Source organism: Puma concolor, chromosome E1 (assembly GCF_028749965.1).
Source record: "Puma concolor isolate L17-30 chromosome E1, mPumCon1.1.hap2, whole genome shotgun sequence".
NCBI lineage: Eukaryota > Metazoa > Chordata > Mammalia > Carnivora > Felidae > Puma > Puma concolor.
Window position 1 is genome coordinate 40404578 of NC_141680.1, and position 24278 is coordinate 40428855.

The 24278-nt window shown below is 35.0% G+C and overlaps 1 protein-coding gene and 1 pseudogene across 2 annotated transcripts in view; both read right to left on the reverse strand.

The window, feature by feature from the left end:
- IKZF3 (IKAROS family zinc finger 3) overlaps nt 1-24278 on the reverse strand; it is a 94784-nt gene that overhangs the window by 68890 nt on the left and 1616 nt on the right. For both annotated transcript variants that reach the window (XM_086687211.1, XM_086687210.1), the window contains exon 2: nt 557-610. In XM_086687211.1, the coding sequence (XP_086543337.1) occupies nt 557-610 (54 nt within the window). The remainder of the gene's footprint in view (nt 1-556; nt 611-24278) is intronic.
- On the reverse strand, nt 14811-21257 carry LOC147574344 (ATP synthase F(0) complex subunit j, mitochondrial pseudogene; annotated as a pseudogene).

Consider the following 24278-nt stretch of genomic DNA (forward strand, 5'->3'; position numbering starts at 1 on the left):
TATTTTTAGGAAATAGATTATTTTAAATGTCTCTAGTTTATTCTGGAGCAGGAGTCAGCAAACTATGGCCTGAGAGCCACAAGCAATGGCTTGTTTTTATATGGGCCCAGGAAGTAGGAATGGTTTTTACATTTTTTAAATGTTGCAAAAAACATAAAGAGGAATATGTGACAGAGATCCTATATTGCCCACAAAGTCTAAAATAGTTACTATCTTGCCATTCACAAAAAAAGTTTGCTGACCACTATCTAGAGTGAAAATCACAAGCTGATGAAACATAAGCTACTACATTGGTCAACAAAAACTGCTTTTATTTAAACTAGTCAGTTAAAAATAATTAAAAGGAAAAAAAAAACAGTGATCAACATTAGGTTTGGCCCTATGATGCCAAATAATTTATATAATGTAAATGGATGAGTTATTTTTGTATCAGAAAGAGACAACTATGTTTTTTCCCAACACATTTCTATAGCATTTTTACTATAATCAGAATATTCATCTTTCTTTGGTAATTTCAGTAAAGGTATATTTCTAGAAAGGAAAGACCTGATGTTACCTGTGGGCACAGGCTGTTCCTGAGTGCTTTTCAGTTCCACATTTGGTTTTATATCTGAAAAGAAAAGGATTATAAATATTAGCTACTTAATTTTTTTTCAGATTTGAGGATTCTAAATTTAATAAGGATACTATTTTGGAAGCTTTAGCAGATTTCCCCTTCAGAGCAGGACTGTTCTTTTCCTCTACCCTCCCTAAAAAGCACCTCAAGGAGAATAAAAGGAATTATTTACACAGCAATTGTATTTTAAAGAGATTAAGAGGAAAAAATTAGAACTTTATACTTAACATTTCTAGTACTTTTCTTTTTTTTCCTGAAGACTTGAGTTCCCATCTGGTATTATCTCTCTTCAGTCAAAAGAGCTTCTCTTAGCATTTCTAGTAATGCAACTATGTGAGTGACAACTTTTCTTAGTTTTCATTTATTTGGAAATATCTTTATTTTGCCTTCAATTTTAAAGGATATTTTTACTTGATACAGAATTCTGGGTTGACAGTTTTCTTCCAGCACTTTAAAGATGACATTCTACTACCTTCTAGGCTCTATTGTTTCTGATGAGAAGTCAGTGATATTTGTATTATTGCTTTCCTATATACAATATATTCTTTTTCTCTGAATGCTTTCCAGATTTTCCCTTTACCTTTGGTTTTCTGCAGTTTGACTATGATATGCCTACATATTATTTTATTTGAATTTATCCCACTTGCCCCTCTCTCTCACTGAGCTTTTGTAAAATTATGTTTTTCACTAAACTTGAAAAATGTTCAGTTATTATTTCTTCAAATAGTTTTTCTTCTCCATCCTCTTGCTCCTTTCCTTCTAGGACTTCAACTGCATATATGTTAGACTTTTTAAGATTTCCCCACATTCCCTTGAGGCTCTGTTCTCCCCCCACCCCAATGTTTTATTTTCTCTGTTATTCAGATTGAATACTTTCATTGATATACCTTCAAATGCACTTACTCTTTCTTCTGTCATCTTGATTTGGTGTTAAGTCTGTCCAATGAGTTTTCTATTTCAGATATTATAATTTTTAGTTCTCAGATTTCCATTTTGTTCTTTTGTCATAGTTTTTCTGCCAAGATTTCCTATTTGTTAATTCCTTACAAGCATATTTTCCTTTACATCTTTGAGCATAATTAGCATAGCTATTTAAGATTCTTGCCTTCCAATTCCAATACCTATGTCATCTTGGAGTCAGTTACCATTGACTTCCTTTTATCCTGAGTATGGGTTACATTTTCCTGCTTCTTCATATGACTTAATACTTTTGGATTGTACCCTAGACATTATAAATGATATGTTACAGAATTTGTGGATTCTGTTATGTTCCTCTGAATAGTATAGGAAGTTTTTTTTTTCTTTGTTCATTTTACTTTTTAAAGCAAGCAGTTAACTTACGTAGGTTCAAACTTGAATTTTGTTTCATTATAGTGAGCAGCACTGAAGGTAACCAAATGTCCCAGAATGCCTGGGATTGAGGGTTTTTCCAGAACAGAGAATTTTCACAGTCTCAGGGAAATTGGTTGGTCTTGGAGAGGCATAAATCTCTGTTCAATATTTTAGCCTCAGATGGGCTGCTCAGAGCATGACCCATATATGTGTGGTTCAAGAATCAGCTAGAGATCTGGATGAACCAGAAAATTTATAGATAAAAAAAATCCCTCTATGCCTTTTTCATACCAGGATTTCCCTCCTTCTTTCCCAGCTGCTGCGGCTGCTATGACTTTTTAAGTCAGTATAACTATGGATTATCTACTCCGTTTTGGTCACCCCAAGGCTAAAATTGATGCCAACCCTTGAGTTAAAACAAAGAACCATAAAAGCAGGTTGTTTTTGTCATTTTCCTATGCCTTCAGGTAATAGATTTTTTCATATTTTGTTCAGAATCTATCACTCCATTGCTAGAAAATCTTATTTGTTCCTTATTTTAATAACGATCATATACCCAAAACTGTTCAGGATAGTATTAATTTCAAATATTCTATACTATTATCTAGTCTTATTTCAATTTTTGTTTTGAAAAATATAGTTACTCTGCTTACATTCTAATTTTAAATTTTTGACATATTATCCATTAGATGATAGTGCTAAAGCATAAAGGCAGAGAAAATACACATTAAAAAAATTTTTTTTTAATGTTTATTTATTTTTGAGACAGAGAGACAGAGCATGAACAGGGGAGGGGCAGAGAGAGAGGGAGACACAGAACCTGAAACAGGTTCCAGGCTCTGAGCTACCAGCACAGAGCCCGACGCGGGGCTCGAACTCACGGACCGTGAGATCATGACCTGAGCCGAAGTCGGACGCTTAACTGACCGCGCCCCAGGTGCCCCAATACACAAAGGGGCAGCAAAGGGGCAGCCTAGTATGGGGTGTCAAAACCCAAGATGTGGAAGAAGAATGTCCATATAAGGAATGGAAGCAGCCCAGGGCAGGCTGTGTGAGAGTATGACTATATGGGGTGGGAAGTCTGAATGAGGTAAGGAGGGATTCTACATGGCAGACAGCATGTAAATCAGAGCATGAATAGGCTAAAGAGGGCATTCAGGCTGAAGAATTGCCTCATGTGCAGTGCTGGAGTCCTAAAGGGATAAAAAGGGTATCCAAGATAAGGAATAGCCTAGTATGAGTCAGAGCCTGAGCACAGTGAATAGGACATTTGTACATAGAGGTGGTCTGGTGTGGGTTTTCAGAGCTTAAATGGGTGTGAGCAAGGTACCCACATGGGGACAGTGGGGAGAGCTTCTATGCACAGGATCACTCCAGTGCAAGTTCAGTGCAAGTTCAGTGCAAGAACTTGAGAGGGGTGAAGAAGGGATCCACTTATTAGGTATAGTTTTACATGGAGGTGTCAGAGCCTGAGCAGTTGAAAAGGGTGTCCAATAGCATAGTGGCTATGGTACAGGATGTAAGAACCCAAACGAGGCAAGGAAAGCATCTGTGCTGATGAAGGGATGGTAGTGGCAATGGATGATTGGTTATATAAAGAAGGATTGATCAAATAAGTGACTACAATAAGGTAATAAGAGCCAGGTTTTTCTCTGTCAGAGAAGGGAGTTACAAATATGGAAGCCTGTGGTACTGTACTGGAAATGAAGGTACTGGTGTGAATGCATGGCTTCTACTCTACATAAATAAATATAAAATATAGATGTCTACGTGTATGTATGGATATACATACATATAATCCCTAGCCCTGTCCACTGAGAGCACCTGGGAGTGGTAACATTACACCAACTTCTAGCATCCAGATATTAACTTCTAAATTTTTTTAATTTTTTTTTTTTTTGAGAAAGGGAGAGCATGCAAGCTTGTGTGGGGGAGACAGAGAGAAGGAGAGAGAATCCCAAGCAAGCTCCACACTGTCAGTGTGCAGAACCTGATGCGGGGCTCAATTTCATGAACTGCGAGATCATGACTTGAGCCAAAACCGAGAGTTGGACACTCAACTGACTGAGCCACCTAGGTGCCCCCAGATATTAATTTCTAAATATCATTCTCCATTTAAAGGATCCAGGCTTCTTGGAGAAATGGCTTATTCTAGGGTTTGGGCAGGGAAAAGTACATAATGGGTCTGGAACATTTTGTTGTGTCACAAAGTATGGAAGTGCCTACAGAATGAAGAGGATATATTAGAGGATATAGACATTATCTTGAAGGGGTTTCCACTGGCCAAATCTGAGACAGGGAAGTATCAAAATAAAAATGATGGTATTGGATTATAACTCATTGAAAAAAAAACAAATTCATGAGTCCAAATTGACATTAATAAGTAAATAAAATGAAAGTCAGATGATGAATGGAGTATTTATACAGTTTCAAAGTGTTTCTCCCAAAATACTTATTATTACAGAGATGAAAAGAGCAACCACATAGTAAACAACTTGGTAGACACCATGGTAATTGAACAAAGTGATCATCATCAGTAATGCGACAAATGAAAATTATGTGCCATCCGAATACAGCATCACTTCTATGATATTGCTGCCAAATACACATAACATGAATCTAACCATGAGAAAAGGAACTCTAACTGAGGAATAGTTTACAAAATAACTGGCTTGTAATCCTCAAAAGTGTCAAGTCATGAAAGACTGAGGAACTAAGAAACTGTTCCAGACTGAGGAGAGTGAAGAGACTTGACAACTAAATACAATGTGTGATTGTGAGCTGAATCCTCCTGCAATAAATAACACCGTAGAAACAAATGGACAAATCTGAATGGGGGTCTGAGGATTAAATGGTAGTAATGTATCAGTGTTAATTTCCCGATTTGGACGTTGGTTTGTGGTTATATAGAAGAAGTATACTTTAGTACGTTAAAGTATTCAAGGATTATAGGGCACTGTGTCAGCAACTTATTCTCAAAGCTTCTGAAAAAAAAATTTTGTACTATATCGCAACTTTTCTGTAAGTTTGATAGTATTTTTTTTAATTAAAAAAAAAGCTAAATGTGAAACTTTTAACCTGCACACTAAAGGGATTCTTAACAGGAAAAAAAAAAAGAAAAGAAAAAAAACTAGCTCAAAGGTTTCACATAAACAACCTTCATGTGAAAATATTCTTTAGTTACTACAGAGCAAGATGGCTTTTAATTTGGTGACCTAAAGGAAAAAGGTCCCAGCCCCTGAACCTTTTAAACCCCCCGACAATGACATTTAAATAGCTCTCAATATTTTTTCAAGTGGCCTTTGTGTGCTACAAATAACACCAGAAACAAATGAGTACAGTTTCTAAGAGAAAAAGGAGATTCTGACTACCTTAGCATTCAGAACTTGAAGGAAACATTAAAACCATCTATTATCAGGCTACATGGATATTCTTCTTGGGTACTAAAAAATATTTAAAACACAGGACAAAAGAAATTGAAGTACATTTTTTCCACCTGAAATCAAAGGTCCTTATAAAATGATGAAGCCCAGTAGTAGACAGATAGTGAAAGAAATTCCAACTGAAGACCAGAAACCTGTTAAATATTTCTAAGTACAGTAAAACTTTCCAGTTTTTAATGGATCATTTTGTAATTTCTTTACACTTCAGTCCAAAAAAACACTTCAAAATTTTTCTATTTGAAATATAAACATTTTTAATGTTAAATTACTGCCATCTTTTTAATATGTTGGCAGTCAACATAGCTTTACAATATTTTCCAAAAGAATGCTCTAGAAAGTTAAGAATGAAGGGTCCCTGTATTGCTTTTGAAATATAGTTTCCTGTACTGATGTTTATCATAACTGGTGCAGATGATAGAAGAATCCCAGAGTGTGTTAATTTTGTTTAAATATAAGTCTCCTCATTTTCTACATCTCTCCTGTTACTTGAATAGGTAAATCATACTCCTGCCTCAAGACCTTTTCATTTACCTTTCCTCTGACCAGAATGCTCTTCCCCCAGATCACCATGTGGCCAGTTTCCTCTCTTTATTCAGATGTGTGCTCAAAAATCACCTTACCAAACAAGCTTTACCTAACTATCCTATACAAAAACATCATCCTCTGTTGGGGGAGGGAGGAGGGTGAAACAGGTGATGGGGATTAAGAGTACACTTATCATGATGAACATTAAGTAATGTATAGAATTGTTGAGTCACCATATTGTACATCTGAAACTAATATAACACTGTGTTAACTCTACTAAAATTAAAATTTTTAACTTAATTAAAAATTAAAAAAAATAAAATGTCATCCTCCATTGTCACTTTCTTTTCTCTTACCCTGCCTTATTTTTCTTCATAAAATTTCTTTATTGTCACCACCTGACATATATACACATATATTTGTTATTTTTTTAACCTATCTCCCTCTACCAGAATGTAAGTTCATGACAACAGGAATGTTGTCTGTATTTTTTATTACTATTTTGCTGTATCTTCAGGTCCCAAAATAGTGCCCAACCATGATGGGCACTCAATAAATATTTATTGAATGAACACATGAATTTTTATACCTCTATTATTGATCCTTACAGACACTCTAGATCAAAGTTCTGCAAACTACAGCTTACCACCTGTTTTTGTATAGCATGGGAAATTAGAGTGGTTTTTACATTTTTAAATGGATAAAACAATCAGAATACTGTTTCATGCCCCTGGAAAATTATATGAAATTCAAATTTCAGTATCCAAAAATAAAGTTTTATTGGCACACAGCCAAACTCATTCATTTATGTGTTGTCGATGGCTGCTTCTGCACTCCAATGGAGTACATAGCTGAAAAGTTGCAACAGAGACTATATGACTCACAAAGCCTATAAAAGTCACTATCTTGTCATTTACAGAAAAGTTTACCAAGCCGTGCTCTAGATCTATTACTAATACTAATACTGTATCATCCAATACAGTACCCACTAGCCACATGTGGTGATTTAACTTTAAATGTAAATTAATTAAAATTAAAAATTTAGTTTCTCAGTTCCACCACCCACATTTAAAGTACTCAACAGAACATGCGGCTAGTGGTTACTATACTGGACAGCATAGACAAGGAACCTTTCCATCATCACAGAAAGTTCTACTGAATGGCACTGCTCTAGATTTGAGAATATCCTGCTGTTGCTTGGGATACCACTGCAAAGCTATTTCTTTAAAACAAACATTAAAACTCTGAATCAGGAAAAAAATAAATCAAACCACATATAAAAATTAAATACCAAGAAAAAACTAAAGGTATTATACCAGGAAACAATTTAACAATGGCAATCTTCTATCAATATTTCCAAAATTCCTACAATTGGAATTTCAGGAAAAAGTTATAGTTTTCATTAATGTAGTAATCAACGATATAAAGCATCTAGACAACACCTTCCATACTGACTGAAACATTACTGTGACTTTTTTGGAGGGTAAAAAAAAAAAAAAATAAAACACCACATGATGCCAAACATCCAGATAAAATATTTTAAAGTATACTCACACGTATGTGCACAAATATACTTAGCATCATATTTCCATTAGGATTTTTTGGTATCGTTTGATAAAACCATTTTTCTTATCTCATTTAAAAGCCAAAATTATAATCTAGCAGAAAACCCTAGCAAACACTCTTTTCATATCATTTGTCCTCCTGCCCTTCCTACAATTAAATAACCAATCTCCTCATACGTTTTAATTAAATCGTTAGTGTTTTCCCTTGACCTTTAAATAACAAATGCTATAAAAATTTTATCTATTATATTACTGAGATGGCTGACAAACGAATTTGACTGGAAAATTAAAGGTTATTTCTTCTGTAGCTTTCCAAGTACTCCAGAGTCTCAAAGCTTTACTAGCAATCTCAAATTGTTTTCTACCAGTATTGAAAACAAGCCTTCATCATATGTTTGCTGAGAAATGACAGTTTCCAATTTGTTTTTATTCCTTCAGATTCTCTTTTCATTGGCGAAGATGCCATTTAAAACAATTTCACTAGTTAGAATTTTTGTTAAGATACTAAGATTTTTTGGGGCGCCTGGGTGGCTCAGTTGGTTAAGTGTCTGACTTTGGCTCAGGTCATGATCTCATGATTTGTGAGTTTGAGACCCGCATTGGGCTCTGTGCTGACAGCGCAGAGCCTGGAGCCCACTTTGGGTTCTTGTCTCCCTTTCTCTCTTCTCCTTCCCTGCTCATGCTCTGTCTCTCTCTCTCTCCTTCAAAAATAAATAAACATTCAAAAATAAAAAAAAGATACTAAGATTTTTCTCAGAGATTCTAGCATTTTATGCACTGCTAAATGAAAGGGGGTAGACGACAAATAAAATTTAAACTTGGAAATGGCAGCAGTCTGGTTAATAGAGATTTCATCAAAGTTCACATGTGAAGGTTTTTACCTCTTAACTCGAAAATAAATTATCTATGAACAAAACCAAATATTTTCATTAGCAACAGAATTTGTAACCATATTTTTAACTCAAGTGGTTGTAAACTTGCCTTTATTTTGATACTATTAAGTAACTGACATTCAATGAAGAATATCAGCTAACAAAATTCTATTCTTAGTTTCAGAGATCAGATTTTATTCACTAGTCTGTTTTCCTGGTAGAAAGTGTAGGTGCTAAAGGAGAGCAAAATGTCAAATTTTAGAAAGAATCCTGTACCATGTGTGACAGCTGCCTGTAGCATTGGTCCCTGACAGCTGCCAGAAAACTGTCTCTGAGTGTTGACACTCCTTTTTATCTTCATAACGGTAAACTGACTCCCCTATCCTCATGCCTCTTAAAAAAAAAACAAAAAAACTTTCTCTTCTCTAAAAGGTCCACTTTTAATTTTTTTAACCAAAAGCTTAGGAAACTGAGTCATTGACTACAGAAATGTGTTCGACAACAACAAAATTAACTTAGTACTATAAATGCGGCAACACAAGGGTGAGCTACTATTTCTGAAAGGTCTTTCTCTAATTCTGTTAATACTACCAGGTATAATCATTCCTGGAATCTTACCACATAGGATTAGTTATGCTTTTTAGTTTATTTATTTATTTTTGAGAGAAAGAGAGAGGCAGCACGAGCACGTGGGTGAGCGGGGGAGAGGCAAAGAAAGAGGGAGAGAGAATCCCAAGAAGGTCCATGTGCTGTCAGCATGAAGCCCAATGGGGGGATTGATCTCACAAACCATGTGAGTTCATGACCTGAGCTGAAATCAGAGTTGGATGCCTAACTGACCCAGGCTCCCCAAGAATAGTTCTGTTTAATGAAAAATGATCCTTATAACCTAATGAAATTAAAATACAAGAATTGGAGTGGATATCTTAGCTATCTTACCTCTTCTTCCTCTGCTACCTGAATTTCCTCCAATACCCCCCTATTTGGGTTGCACAGCCTCTACTTACACACTTCCAATAATATAGAATGTTATTCCTTGCCATTTCAGAAAAGCTCTAATGGTTAAAAAAAGTTCCTCCTTAAATATAGATAGCTGAACTCAAATTTCCTGAAATGTACATTTCAGGTCCAAGTTCAGCTCTCTGGAAACATACAGGATAAGTTATCACTCAGATGCTAACACTCTCACTCATGGTTAGAGATTTCTTCTGAACCTGGTTTTGTTTGCTTGTGGTTCTCCAAAAATGTGACATCAACCACTTAGCCCAGTAGTGCAAATGAAGATTTCTCATAGCATCTCTGGAAGATAAACAGGTGCAATGGCATTTATTATCTCCCCATTATATAGACAAAATTCAAGACACAAAGAAAAACAAAAAATATAAAGTCACGTAATTGTCTAAGGGTACAATGTCAGTGACACATTAAGAAGCAGGATTCATGTCTTGAATTTCCCTTTTGTTTCACAAAATTTAAATAATGTTTAGTGATTTCCTATATAGATTACAGATTTTAGAAGAAGGCCAAAACTAGAAAAGATTTCAGACCTAATAATTTCAAACACTTCAGTTGACTATGATTGAGGGGAAAGGAAGATATAAAATGAGAGTAATTCCTCTAGTCATGAAATACTTCCTTTCCTTCTTCTACCTTGGACTAAGGTAAAGGTTAAGAAATATCAAGATTACTGGGTGCCTGGGTGGCTCAGTTGGTTAAGCATCTGACTTCAGCCCAGGTTCATGATCCTGCGCTTTGTAGGTTCGACCCCCTCATCGGGCTCTGTGCTGACAGCTCAGAGCCTGGAGCCTGCTTTGGATTCTGTGTTTCCCTTTCTTTCTGCCCCTCCCCTGCTTGTACTCTGTCTCTCTGTCTCCCCCAAATAAATAAACATTAAAAAAATAAAAAATAAATAAATATCAAGATTACTTCTTTAAGGACACCAGATCAAATACAGCCCACATCACCATTCCAGTTTTTCCTACCTTATTCTTTTTTAATAAAATATCCTATTTCCCAACTAGATTAAATGTCTAATGAGGAAATTATAGACTGTTGGTTATAGGTCTAAAACAGCAAATTCAATATCTAGTGTTATTTTCCTTGATAGAAAAATAAGTTGTAGAAAAATAAATACATATTAATTTTGCCACAGATATCACATGCCACCAAATGAATACATATAGAGAAAAGGAAGAATGGTATTTCATGTCATTGCTACTTAAAAAAATGTGTTAGGGGTACCTGAGTGGCTCAGTCAGTTAAGTGTTCGACTTCAGCTCAGTTCATGATCTCACAGCTTGTGGGTTCAAGCCCCTCATCAGGCTCTGTGCTGACAGCTCAGAACCTGGAGCCTGCTTTGGATTCCGTGTCTCCATCTCTTTCTGCCCCTTCCCTGCTCAAGCTCTGTCTCTGTCTCTCTCTCAAAAATAAACATTAAATTTTTTTTATATGTTTGTGTTAAAATGATTGAATCCAACATTCTCCAAGTAAGATTTTCATTTTAATTGCAAAATGTCTAGTTTTTGTTATAAAATAATTGGGGTCAAAAACAGAATCAACAAAACAGATGAACATATGGGAAAGGGGGAAAAAGAGAGGGAAGCAAACCATAAGAGACTCCTAACGATAGAGAACAAACTAAGGGTTGATGGAGGGAGGTGGGGATGGGCTAGATGGGTGATGGGTATTAAGGACAGCACTTGTTATGATGAGCACTGGGTGTTATATGTAAGTGATGAATCACTAAATTCTACTCCTAAAACCAGTATTACACTATACACTAACTAACTGGAATTCAAATAAAAATTTGAAAAACCAGAATCATTAATTTAAAGTGGGTAATAAACCTAAATGTGAAAGCTAAAGCAATCAAATTTCTAGAGGAAAACTCAGGAGAATATTTTTATGATCTTAGAGTAGGCAAATATTTCTAAACAGGATGTGAGAGGCACTCAATCCTCCCCCCAGAAATTTAATATATTAGTCTTAGTTAAAATTAAAAAAATCTACTTATCAAATAGATTAAGAAAATAAGCAAGTTACAAACTGGAAGAAAAAATTTGCAATACACATCTGACAAAGTACATGTCTCTAAAATATTTTATTTTATTTTATTTTTTATTAAAATTTTTTAATGTTTATTTTTGAGAAAGAGAAAGAGAGAGAGACAGAGCACAGCAGGGAAGGGACAGAGAGAGAGGGAGACACAGAATCTGAAGCAGGCTCCAGGCTCTGAGCTGTTAGCATAGAGCCTGATGCGGGGCTCAAACTCACAAGCAGTGAGATCATGACCTGAGCCAAAACCGGATGCTTAACCAACTGAGCCACCCAGGCGCCCCCTCTAAAATATTTTTTTAATGTTTATTTATTTATTTTTGAGAGAGAAAGAGAGAGAGAGAGGGATGCAGAGAGGAAGACAGAAAATCCCAAGCAGGCTCTGTGCTATCAGCACAGAGCTTGATGCAGGGATTGATTTCACAAACCGTGAGATGATGACCTGAGCCGAAATCAAGAGCTGGGTGCATACCTGACTGAGCCACCCAGGTGCCCCTAAAATATGTTTTAAATGTCTACAAAATAAATAAGAAAAAATATAAACAACCCAACTTAAAAAAATATACAGAAGGCTTACAAAACTTCAGGAATGAGGATATCTAAATGGCCAATAAACATATGAAAAGGTATTCAACATTATTCATCAGAAAAATGCAAATTAAAACACAATTAAATACCACTACACACCCACAAAAATGGCTAAAATTAAAAAAAACAACAGATAATAACAAGTGTTGGTAAAATGTGAAACAACTAGAACTCTCCAATATTGCTAGAGAGATGGTAAACTGGTCCAACCACTTTGGAAACTATTTGTCAGTATGTATCAAAGCTACATATACACCTAACCTATGACCCAGAAATGCTAGCCCTAGATCTATATCCAAAAGAAATAAATGTTTATGTCCACCAAAAAGACATGCATATGAATGTTCATAATATAGACAAATACTGGAAACAATCAAATGTCCATTAAGAGTAGAATGAGCAAATTGTGGTATATTCACACATTTTAATAATAAAAGAAAATAAACTACTAATAAATGTAACAATATGAGTGGATCTCAAAAAGTATGTTGAGCAAAAGAAGCCAGATACCAAAAAATCATGTACTATATGATTCCACTTATATGGAAATCAAGAATAGGAAAACTGAACGATGATGATAGAAGTATGAATAATGTTTAAATGGGGCAAAGTGCTGATACCAATTTTAAATGAGAGCAAGGGAACCTTCAGGGTGATGCAAATGTTCCATATCTTGATCAGGAAGGTATGTATATAGGTAAAAATTAATCAAGCTATATAACATAAGATGTGCACCTCACTGCGTAAGTTATTCCTTATTTTTTATTCTTCTTTTTATTCCTTAGTTTAAAAAAATCTATTGAACACTCAAACATTTTCAAATATCTAAAATCACAAACCTTAGCGATGCAATTATAGTACTATCTTCTCGCTTTTGAAAAAAGTGACTTTCAAGGGTTTCTCATGATTCTTCTACAGAATACAGATTATATCCATACCAACCATCCACTAAAAAGGGCAGCATATATCTTAAAAATTCTCACAGTGAGGAAATGTATTTAAATGTTATGTGCCAAGTATATATAAAGATATTTTCAGTGATAGCTAATACTCCAACCAAACTTCCCTGAGAATTGAGATTTCAAGATTTGTTTTAATTTTGGTGCTTGATATATATATATATATATTACAGATGGTTTAAGTGTTATTAATCTTTGGAAAACAAAACAAACAAAATCTCTTGATCCACATTTCTCTCCAGCAACATGCCCACTTATTTCTCTGCTTCACCTCCTAGCTAATTTCTGGGGAAAATAGTCTGTATTAATGTTTCTACTTCCTCTGTTCCCTCCATCCCCACCACTCCACAAAAACCACTTTTGTTAAGGTCACTTAGCAAGTTTTATGTTGCCAAAACCAACTCACACTTTTTGTCCTCACTTTACTTGATTTTTCGGCAACATTGAACATAGCTGACCACCTACTCCTTCATGAAACACTCCCAACTCTTGAATTCCATTACACCATGCTCTGTTGGTTTTCCTCCTGTCTTGCTAGCTGCTCTTTCTCTTTTGCTGGCTCTTCCTCCTCTATCTGACCACTTAAGTTAGATGTTTCTCAAGGCTCAATCCTGGGCCCCCTTCATACAATACATTCTCTCTTTAGGTGATGCCATCCATTCTAATGGCATTAAATATCATCTATGTGCTGAAGATGACCAAATCTCTATCTCTAACCAAAAAAGAGTTTACCAACTCTGTCCCTCACCATTAATCTCCATATTAGCACTCTTTTTATTTCCTTCACAGCACTTAGTATTTTAATTATTTCATTTGTTACTTACTTGTTGGGGGGCCTGTCTTCCTTACCTAACTCTAAATTCAGTGTCAGCAAAAGCATTGCCTGTCTTGTTTACTACCGTAATGCCAATATTTTGCATATGTGGCACATAATAGGCATTCAATAAATATTTTTTAAATGAAGAATGAATGAAGATTTCTGATTTTTGGATTAGGTTGTGTCACAAATGTATGACAATATAAGTAAAAAAATAAATGCTCTAAAGCTTTCATTGTTCAACTATCTTTTAAAATCAGCATTTAGGGATGCCTGGGTGGCTCAGTCAGTTGAGCATCTGACTTTGGCCCAGGTCATGATCTCGCGGTCTGTGAGTTTGAGCCCCGTGTCAGGATCTGTGCTGACAGCTCACAGCCTGGAGCCTGCTTCGGGTTCTGTGTCTCCCACTCTCTCTGCCCCTCCCCCACTCATGCTCTGTCTCTCTCTCTCTCTCTGTCAAAAATAAATAAAACATTAAAAAAAAATTTTTTTAAATCAGCATTTAAGGGGTGCCAGCGTGGCTCAGTGGGTTAAGCACCCGACCTCGGTTCATGTCATGATCTCACTGTTCATGAGTTTGAGCCCCACATCAGGCTCACTGCTGTCAGCACAGAGCCTGCTTCAGATTCTCTCTCTTCCTCTCTCTGCCCCTCCTCCACTCGCTCTCTCTCTCTCTCTCTCTCTCTCTCAAAAATAAACAGTAAAAATGTTTTTAAAAAATAAAAAATAAAATCAGCAATTAAATAAAATATATATTCCAAATACATATATAAAGATGATCCACTACTAATCAAACATGTGCTATGAGAGTGATGATAAGCTACACTGACACTTTTCAAACTGTGGGCAAGGTTGATAAGATTTCAATGTGCACAAGAATTCCCTAGGAACCTTGTTAAAATGCAGATTTTAATTCAGCAAGTCTGGCCTAAGATTCTGCATTTGTAACAACTGCCAGATGTTGCTGATGCTGGTCCACAGATTATATTTAGATTGGCAAGGGTCTAAAGGATACCTGTAAATGATTTATGAACTAAGATAAACATTTGCTAGACCTCAACTTTGTGTCTAGTACTATACAAGATGATTTTCATAAACATTATCTTATTTAGGCTGTGGCTGTTCTCTTGTAGTACAGTAAACTTAGAAAGATTCTCAACCTAATCTATCAAGGCCAAGTGTCTTTTTTTATTTTTATTTTTATTTTTTTTGCATCTCACAGTTACATCTATTCATGCCACAAAGGAAACAACATGTCTACAAGTGTACAGCGATGTTTCACGTTTCTATCCAACAGAGCACAGAACTAACTTACTGAGATTTATAGACAGACTGACGTTCCAGCTGATGTGTATTCCAAGTAAAACTGGTTAATGATGACCACAAGCAAGTGCAGGACTCAAAGTTTTCAAAGCTTTATTTCTTTTATAATCATTCCCAATTTTATAAACAATGAAGCCCATCAACTCCATTCCTACCCAAATCCCCTGGTACACTTGGGTATAGTAGGGCTTCATGGGGACCCAAACATTTTTAAAAAGGCTTTGAAGCATCTTGGTGAAAGACCCCCAGCTCAGACCACTCTGATGCACACAGTCAATGACTCAGAAAGAAGTGTCCCCCTTTTAGAAAAAATATTTTGTAATACCTCTTTTATCATCATGAATTAAATATAACCTATCCACACATGTGAGTTTTTTTTAATAAAGCCCCAACTGTCATATAAAGATAAAAAAATAACAAAATAATTTGTCTTTAAATATGTAAATATACCAGCACAATCATTCTAGAAAACATAATATTATTGTAGTCAGATATATTTGTAGAGTCACCATCAATGTAAGGCCTAAAAATGCAGAAGGATACAGGTTGCATCAATAATGGCAAAAGAGTCTTGGCTCTCAACATAACAAAGAATCATCTTCTCTTCATTTATATAGTAGTTGCATTGCTAGACAATTTAGGCTGTATTAAAACCATCCAAAAATACTTCAAGTTTATACATAAAATGGAGTTAGGTTCTGGCAGTCATTAGACATAAAATGTTACTAAGTTTCAGAAAAAGGGATAAATTCCAACCTGGAATGAAGAATGGCTTCCTAAAAGGAATGGCATTTGTAATGGAACATAATGGATGAATGAGGATTTCAGTGGGATTGTGGTGCTATTAACAGTGTTGGGAAATCAGGAGAAGTTGGTTTGGATTGGAGAGACAGACAATGAGTTAATTTTTGGACTTGTTGGGTTTGAACAACATTAGAAAAATCGGGAGTTAGGAAAAGTAATGCATGTTCAGGGAATACTAAGCGGTCCAGAATAACATTAGAGGACAAACGTTACCTCTGACAAGGTATATTGAAGCTACATTGTGGATTATCTTAAATGCCTTACTAAGAAATCCTTAAAATGGTTTTTTCAGTAGGGGAGTGTCTTGATATTTTAGGAAGATCATTCTGGCAGCAATCCTCAAAATGGATGGATTGAAGGAGGTAAGTCTATATACAGGGTTACCAGCAGAAAAAAACATGTAACAGTCTGAATGGATAGTTTTCAAAATGTGTTCTATGGAACTCCAGGGTTCCAGAGGGCTGCCACAGGTGCTCATCTGTGTCAGGAGAAGGAAAGGGCCAGCAGCTAGGTAGGCATAGCAGTAGTCTCTTGCCTTCTCCCTCCTCTTAACTGGAACATCACACTTGCATCTGTCCCACGTAAGATTTTTGTACACAAGGGCATTCTGTTGATAAAAACAAATTTTTTCCTGTTTTTGTGTCTTATCCAAATTCTTATTTAACTGTGAGCATGACCATGCAATATCTCAAGGAGCCATCATATAATCATCAGTGTCACTGTATAGAGTACTAGCTACAAGATCTAAGAGCCATTACATTAATTCTTAATATCAACTTTTTAAAATCATTATGTGTCTCCATCCCTAAATTAGATTACCTGTAAAAGTTCTCCAGGTTTTCTTAGGTTTGGGGCAAACAGGACTATATTAGGTCATTGATGTCTGCAATGGAAAACTGTGGAGTCCTTTGAGAATCTCCAAATTTCTTTTATTGAGATGTGCATTGAGGCTGTTGGCTAGGATAACACATAAACTATATACTTGTGTACTCTGGTCTCTCAGTCCTACTAATTTAAATTTGAGGTAGATGGCACAAGAACAGACACTCAGATCAATGGAACAGAATAGAGAACCCAGAAATGGACCCACAAATGTATGGCCAACCAATCTTTGACAAAGCAGGAAAGAATATCCAATGGAATAAAGACAGTCTCTTCAGCAACTGGTGCTGGAAAAACTGGACAGTGACATGCAGAAAAATGGACCTGGACCACTTTCTTACACCATACACAAAAATAAACTCAAAATGGATGAAAGACCTAAATGTAAGACAGGAAGCCATCAAAATCCTCTTGGAAAAAGCAGGCATAAACCTCTTTGACCTTGGCTGCAGCAACTTCTTACTCTGGAAGCAAGAGTAAGAAGGGAGGCAAGGGAAACAAAAGCAAAAATGAACTACTGGGACCTCATCAAAATAAAAAGCTTCTGCACAGCAAAGGAAATAATCAGCAAAGCTAAAAGGCAACCGACAGAATGGGAGAAGATATTTGCAAAAGACTTATCAGATAAGGGGTTAGTATCCAAAATCTATAAAGAACTTATCAAACTCAACACCCAAAAAATAAATAATCCAGTGAAGAAATGGGCAAAGACATGAATAGACACTTCTCCAAGGAAGACATCCGGATGGCCAACCGACACATGAAAAAATGCTCAACATCACTCATCCCCAGGGAAATACAAATCAAAACCACCATGAGATACCACCTCACACCTGTCAGAATGGCTAACACTAACAACTCAGGCAACAACAGATGTTGGTGAGGATGCAGAGAAAGAGGATCTCTTTTGCACTGCTGGTGGGAATGCAAACTGGTGCAGCCACTCTGGAAAACAGTATGGAGGTTCCTCAAAAAATTAAAAATAGAACTACCCTACGACCCAGCAATTGCACTATGAGGTATTTATCCAAGGGATACAGGTATGCTGTTTTGAAGGGGCACGTGCACCCCAATGTTTATAGCAGCACTATCAACAATAGCCAAAGTATGGAAAGAGCCCAAATGTCCATCAACTGGTGAATGGTTAAAGAAGATTTGGTTTATATATACAATGGAGTATTACTCAGGATGAAAAAGAATGAAATCTTGCCATTTGCAACTATGTGGATGGAACTGGAGGGTATTATGCTAAGTGAAATTAGTCAGAGAAAGACAAATATCCTATGACTTCACTCATATGAGGACTTTAAGATGCAAAACAGATGAACATAAGGGAAGCAAAAATAATATAAAAACAGGGAGGGGACAAAACATAAGAGACTCTTAAATATGGAGAACACACAGAGTGTTACTGGCGGGGTTGTGGGAGGGGGGATGGGCTAAATGGGTAAGGGGCATTAAGGAATCTACTCCTGAAATCATTGTTGCACTATATGCTAACTAACTTGGATGTAAATTAAAAAAATAAAATAAATTAAATTTTAAAAAACCAAGTAGGATATATAAATAACTTCTTCAAATCAGTAAGAAAAAAGAGAACCCAATTAAAAAATGTGCAAAAAAAGGTGAGATAGGACTTTTATATACATTATCCTATTTAAACCTTTACAAAAGCCCTAACATTTACAAATTTCCACATATTATTGTATTCCTTCAGGATCACTCACAAACAGTTAAACAACAGGTTATATTCACAAATGCCAAGCGTCTATCTTCTACTGAATTATTGTTTATCAAACAAGCTCACAATCTTATTTCTACAATGCATGAAAAATGTTAAAATAATGACTCATCCTAAATTGTTCACCCACTGAAGTTTGTTTTTATGGTAGTAAGCAGAAGTGTGTTGGTTAGAATGGTCCATAAAGTCTTTTGTCCTGCTGAAATAATTCTCAAACCAAGACAGGTAGCAAATCGGTGGTTTACACCAGTTACGAATAACTTCTCTCATTTGGTCCCCTTGAATCCACTGGCACACAACTGCTTTAGACAAATATCTCATGCAGCCCAATGGGCCAGCTATTTCTCAAGGTTTGAATGGCACAACATAACATCCACAGTACCAAAATGAAGTTAGGAAGCTTAGCCTTAACAAAGGAAGTTGTAGAACCAAGGGAAAAGGAGTTTAATTTCTGACAATCACAACTTACAGAACTTGCTGAATCTTAGACAATACTGGCTTCCAGAGACTACTTAGTTATAAAGCATCTACTTCTATCCCAGGAGTTTTTAAATTTTTTTTTTGAAGAGAGACTTCATTTTTCAAATGAAATCTTACAGAGATTGCCATACATAAAATACAGAGGAGTATCTTAGTAGTATACAGTACAGTAAGTTCAAATATGTAATAATTACCAAAAGGTCAAACAATGAGAACAATATGCCTTTTAATAAAAACTAAAAATCTATAGATATGGATAAAACTTACAGTTTATATCAGCATCAACACATACATTATTCTATATTTTGTCTTGTCAATATGAAAAAAATGAAGATGCATATATATAAAAACTGTTACCACTTGCAAGAGTTTCACCTTATTATTTCAGGAGAGTTTGTTTGTTTGTTTGTCTAGTAGGCTTCACACGCAGCACAGAGCCCAGCACAGGGCTTGAATTTATGACCCTGAGATGAAGACTAGAGCTGAGATCGAGTCAGATGATTAAGTGACTGAGCCACCCAAGCACCTGTATTTCAGAATAGTTTTTAAACTATCTTTGTTTCAAAGTTGAATCACTCAAAATATTTAACAATTCTTCACATTCTTTAACTCTGAACATAAAAATAAGACAAGAAGTACCCCCAACACTTACAATAAGTATTTTAAAAATTTATAATATATAATCATGATGTGTTTTTTTGTTATTGAGAAGTTGGTTACTACACTGTAACAAAAGCATGTCCCAACCACCTTAGCCTGAGCCTTTATAGGTACTTAATTAAACACAGGGAATAGAAGAGTTAATGATGTTCTTAACTCAATAATTTTACATGAGCAAATATGCACAGGAAAAAAACCAAGAGTGCAGAACCGTAATCTTACTCATCACATTTATAAAATGCTAATATTTCAAAGAGTTTCAAAGAGTTGATTAAAAAAAGTTTCACTTTGAGGTCAGAGTATAAATTTATACATTGATAATCTTCAACACATTAAAATTTGGTAAATGATACTCATGAAAGTCAAATGAAATTTAAATCAAGTTAGCCTCTGATGCACATACATGGTACTGTCTATACTGCATGCAAGCATAAAATCAACTATTAATGAGTATTAGCAAGTCCTTTCCTAATTACAGAGATAAAGATAGATGATAGCAAAAATGATTAGTTGTTAAATATTATAAAAATTAGTTACTTAGTTTTCAGACTGGAGCTATTATTATATATTAACTATGATGTAATTCCACATCTATAAAAATGTTTGTAGGTTTGTGAGCATGATCTTTTTTCATATCCACAGCCTACATGACTACTATTACAGGAAACTCTTCTGATATGCCAAATATTCTGATAAGTTAATAGTCTCTCAAATAGATATCACTTTGCAAGTGAACTGATAAGCTGTGTTAGAGAACTCAAATTAAGTAAAGTATATTATTGTCAACTTTAAGAATCAAAACATTTGTTGTGAAAAATGGTTTATTGTGGAAAGTGCAGTGCTTCATTGACATAAAGAATGCTGCAAAAATTTTAAACAAATCCATAAGTTAGAGGGCACTATATTATTTTGCCCAGAGTAGAGTCAATATTGGATTAGAAAAAGATGGTACTATTCATATTGTTAGATTTAGCCAACATTCCAGACTCTTCTACCAAACCTTTTACAGTACCTCTGACAAATTAACCAGCATAATTAACTAGTTTCAATGTCATTATTTTCTTTACTCTCTTTGCCCTAAAAGCTGAACAAATAAATAATCAAATGACGAAACACACAGGCAACTCATTCATTAATTTGTTCAATAAATATGACTGTTGTTGTACTATGTGCTGAGGAATGGGCTGATGATAAAAAATATGCCTATGCTTTGGAACCTGACAGTCTAGGAAGGGCTACAGGTATGTTAACAACCAAAATAAGCAAGAAATCTAGTTAAGTAATCTTTTAGATAATTAGGAGTTATAACTAAAAAATGTAGCTTTGTATTGTTTCATCAGTGATGCTACTGAAATGTTTTCAATTTCTCTTATTTTAAAAAGTTTCCTTTATAAACCCACAAATAATCTGAGGTACCAAAAATTTCATCTCTAAGAACATACATTAACAAATACAATTTGTAATATGCTGCCAATTCTATTGATACAAAAAGGAGGTAAGTGGATTTTGAATTTTTGACAATGAGTGAAGAGTATTGTTCCATTAATACATTTTATTCTGTTTCATATCTTTTATTAAACACTTTTTTTTTTCAACGTTTATTTATTTTTGGGACAGAGAGAGACAGAGCATGAACGGAGGAGGGGCAGAGAGAGAGGGAGACACAGAATCGGAAACAGGCTCCAGGCTCTGAGCCATCAGCCCAGAGCCCGACGCGGGGCTCGAACTCACGGACCGCGAGATCGTGACCTGGCTGAAGTCGGACGCTTGACCGACTGCGCCACCCAGGCGCCCCTAAACACTTACTTTTTATGTCTCTTAGATGAAACACATATCTAATATAATATGGTATCAACTCCACACTATTTCGATTTACTCTACAACACTTTGGACTCTAAGAACTTTAATTTTGGATGCAGGAAGCAGATTTCAATTAAGACTGAAAAAATTATTCATAATCACTGGGGATTAAAGTATTTTGATAGGTTATATAGTAATAATAACTGGTATACATAGGTTACATTTCAAATAATCTACATATAATAGAAATATACTTGTTTCATTATTTCATCTTTTTTTAGTGATTCAAAAGGCCTTAGAGTCATCCTTATGCTTTTTAATTATTATAAATATACCAGCTAATGAAGAGTTATATTTTTAAAAAGCTAGATAGCAGAATGCACTCTATACCCTTGTGATGTTTAGAATCTCTTTTCACAATAATTAATGAACCCTTAGCATGAAAACATCATTTATTGAGCACCTACTACAGGCAAGTTTCTGTATTAATCACTCAGTTCTTCTCATACATGGTCTACATTGAATGTCTGATAAAAGATCTATGACTAACATTTTAGTACTAAATAAGTGAGTATATACAGTTAATATATTGACAAGTTTATAATAATGTATTAAAAAGGTATTACTGGAAAGTTGTATGCTAATTTTACAGTGTCATTTCTATCTTACTGACTGAGAAAGCAAATTTCTGTTCATATTTGATTCATATTTTAATAGACTTACATGTAATCCTGAAATCTGCTGATGTATAGCTAATAGATAAGATTTTGCCTTAAGGCTAGTTTAGCCAAAAAAAAAAAAAATAACATTTTTGTTTTCTCTGTTTTTTCTATTATACCATTTAATTAAATACTTTAAAATTTTTCTGAGTTCTATCAAAGAATTGCTAGCACCAATCTCCTACTCATAGAAATTAATTAAATAAAAGGTGTCATATAAACATAATGAAAATTACTTTTCAGCACTATTTTCTTAATTGAATGCAACAAACTGTGAGGGTCTTTTATGAACAGAAACCATTTCTGACACCGAGCACACAAAAATAAAACATACTCTCTGCCCTCTAAGAGCTTAAAGACCAGTGGGGTTAGAAACATTTAAAGCAATAAATACAACTGGCAGAAGTGTGTACAGAAAGGAAAGGACCTTGGCCTAGGTGAAGGGAGGTGAGGGACCAGTAGGGAGACCACCAGAAGGCATCAGAGAAGGTCATCAGAAGGAGGGCACCTGCAGAGCGAAGGATGAGTAAGCATAACCAGGTAGAAAATGGGCTGAAAATCTTAGTGAAGACATGGAAGTGTGAAATAGCATATTGGATCATAGGAAGTACACACAGGAATTTTCTAAAATTATATTCTGTCATTTTTGTTCCTTTGAACTTTACCATTTCATCCTTCATATGCTCATAATGGAGGGCTAGTAAACTCCACCATTTGGAGGCTATATCTCTGTAAAACTCAACCATCCAAAGCATAGAAAGGGACCTAGAAGTGAAAAATGGCTTCCACAAAAGCCATGTGATAAGAAGCAGAAGCTGACATCAAGGAAACAAAATTTGTTCAATAACCCTGGAATATTTAGTGTAGGGGCATTCAGCTCTGCACAGTTCAAATCCCCCATAAGAATATACTATAGAACATTACCTGATGGTCAGAATAGTGACTCAAGGTTACCAAGATAAAGTGATCTCTCGTGTACTTTGTTTATAAGACAGGGAGGGGGCTGTGTAATAAATACACTTAGATCTCTACCCAGTATCATTTAAATAGAAAGGTTTTATATTAAATGAGAAACATGCCAATACCTATGAAATCCATTTTTGTGAACCACCTCATTTCTCAACCATAACAAAAAGAAGAAGATACTGTTACTATAACACAAATAACAAAACTTAGCAACATCAAGAGTCTTTGGATAGAAAATACTTAGGATCAAAGATTGTGAGAAAAGAAAAAAGTTACAGCTTTTGATTTATTATATGCATTAACTTTTCATTTTTACATGACAAAATTTCAATTTCAAAGCTTATTTCATCTGAAATCATAATAGAAAGTCTCAATAAACATCTATTGATGAATGAATTTTAAAAAGATTTTATATGTTGAAGGAATGACTAAACAGCTTCACATTTTACAATAAACTATAGCATGTTAATTTTACCACCAAATTGGGCAGAAAATAAAGGTATTCCATAAAGTATTCTACTTTCTTATACTACCAAGAAATGAGAGGTATACATTCCAGGTTAAATTTCTTTATATTGAGACCAAAATGTCAAGATAATATAAAAATATTTTAAATATCAAACACATGGACCAGATTAGTCAATCTTGGGTAAAGAACTAGATAGTTTACTGCATCAAATACTCTGTCCTCAAGTAGCACAGCCAAATTCATATCATTAACCTTTTCTTTTCTTTCAAGTTTTTGCATTAAGCATACTATATACCATCCATCTCTATGGACCTATGAATTTAATCTAGACATATAAACTCACAGTTGATCACTGCCTATATTCCAGATTCCATCTCTTTCCATTTATAGTTTGTGCATTCTAAACCAAATTCTATACAAGTTTTCATTCCTTTCTTTTCCAGAGAGCCTTTATTCAGGCTTATCTAAAAGTCTTTGTTAAGGGCATTATATCCCAAATTATGCTATTTATTTAATAATTTCTTTGTTTCACATTAAATAAATGAATCCAAGAGTATTAACATTTACAGGGAAACACTCTCGTTTCCATGGATTTACACTATTCTGCATGTTAGTCTGGAGAAGTGAAATGATAAGGAATAAGAAAAAAATAGTGTTGAATAT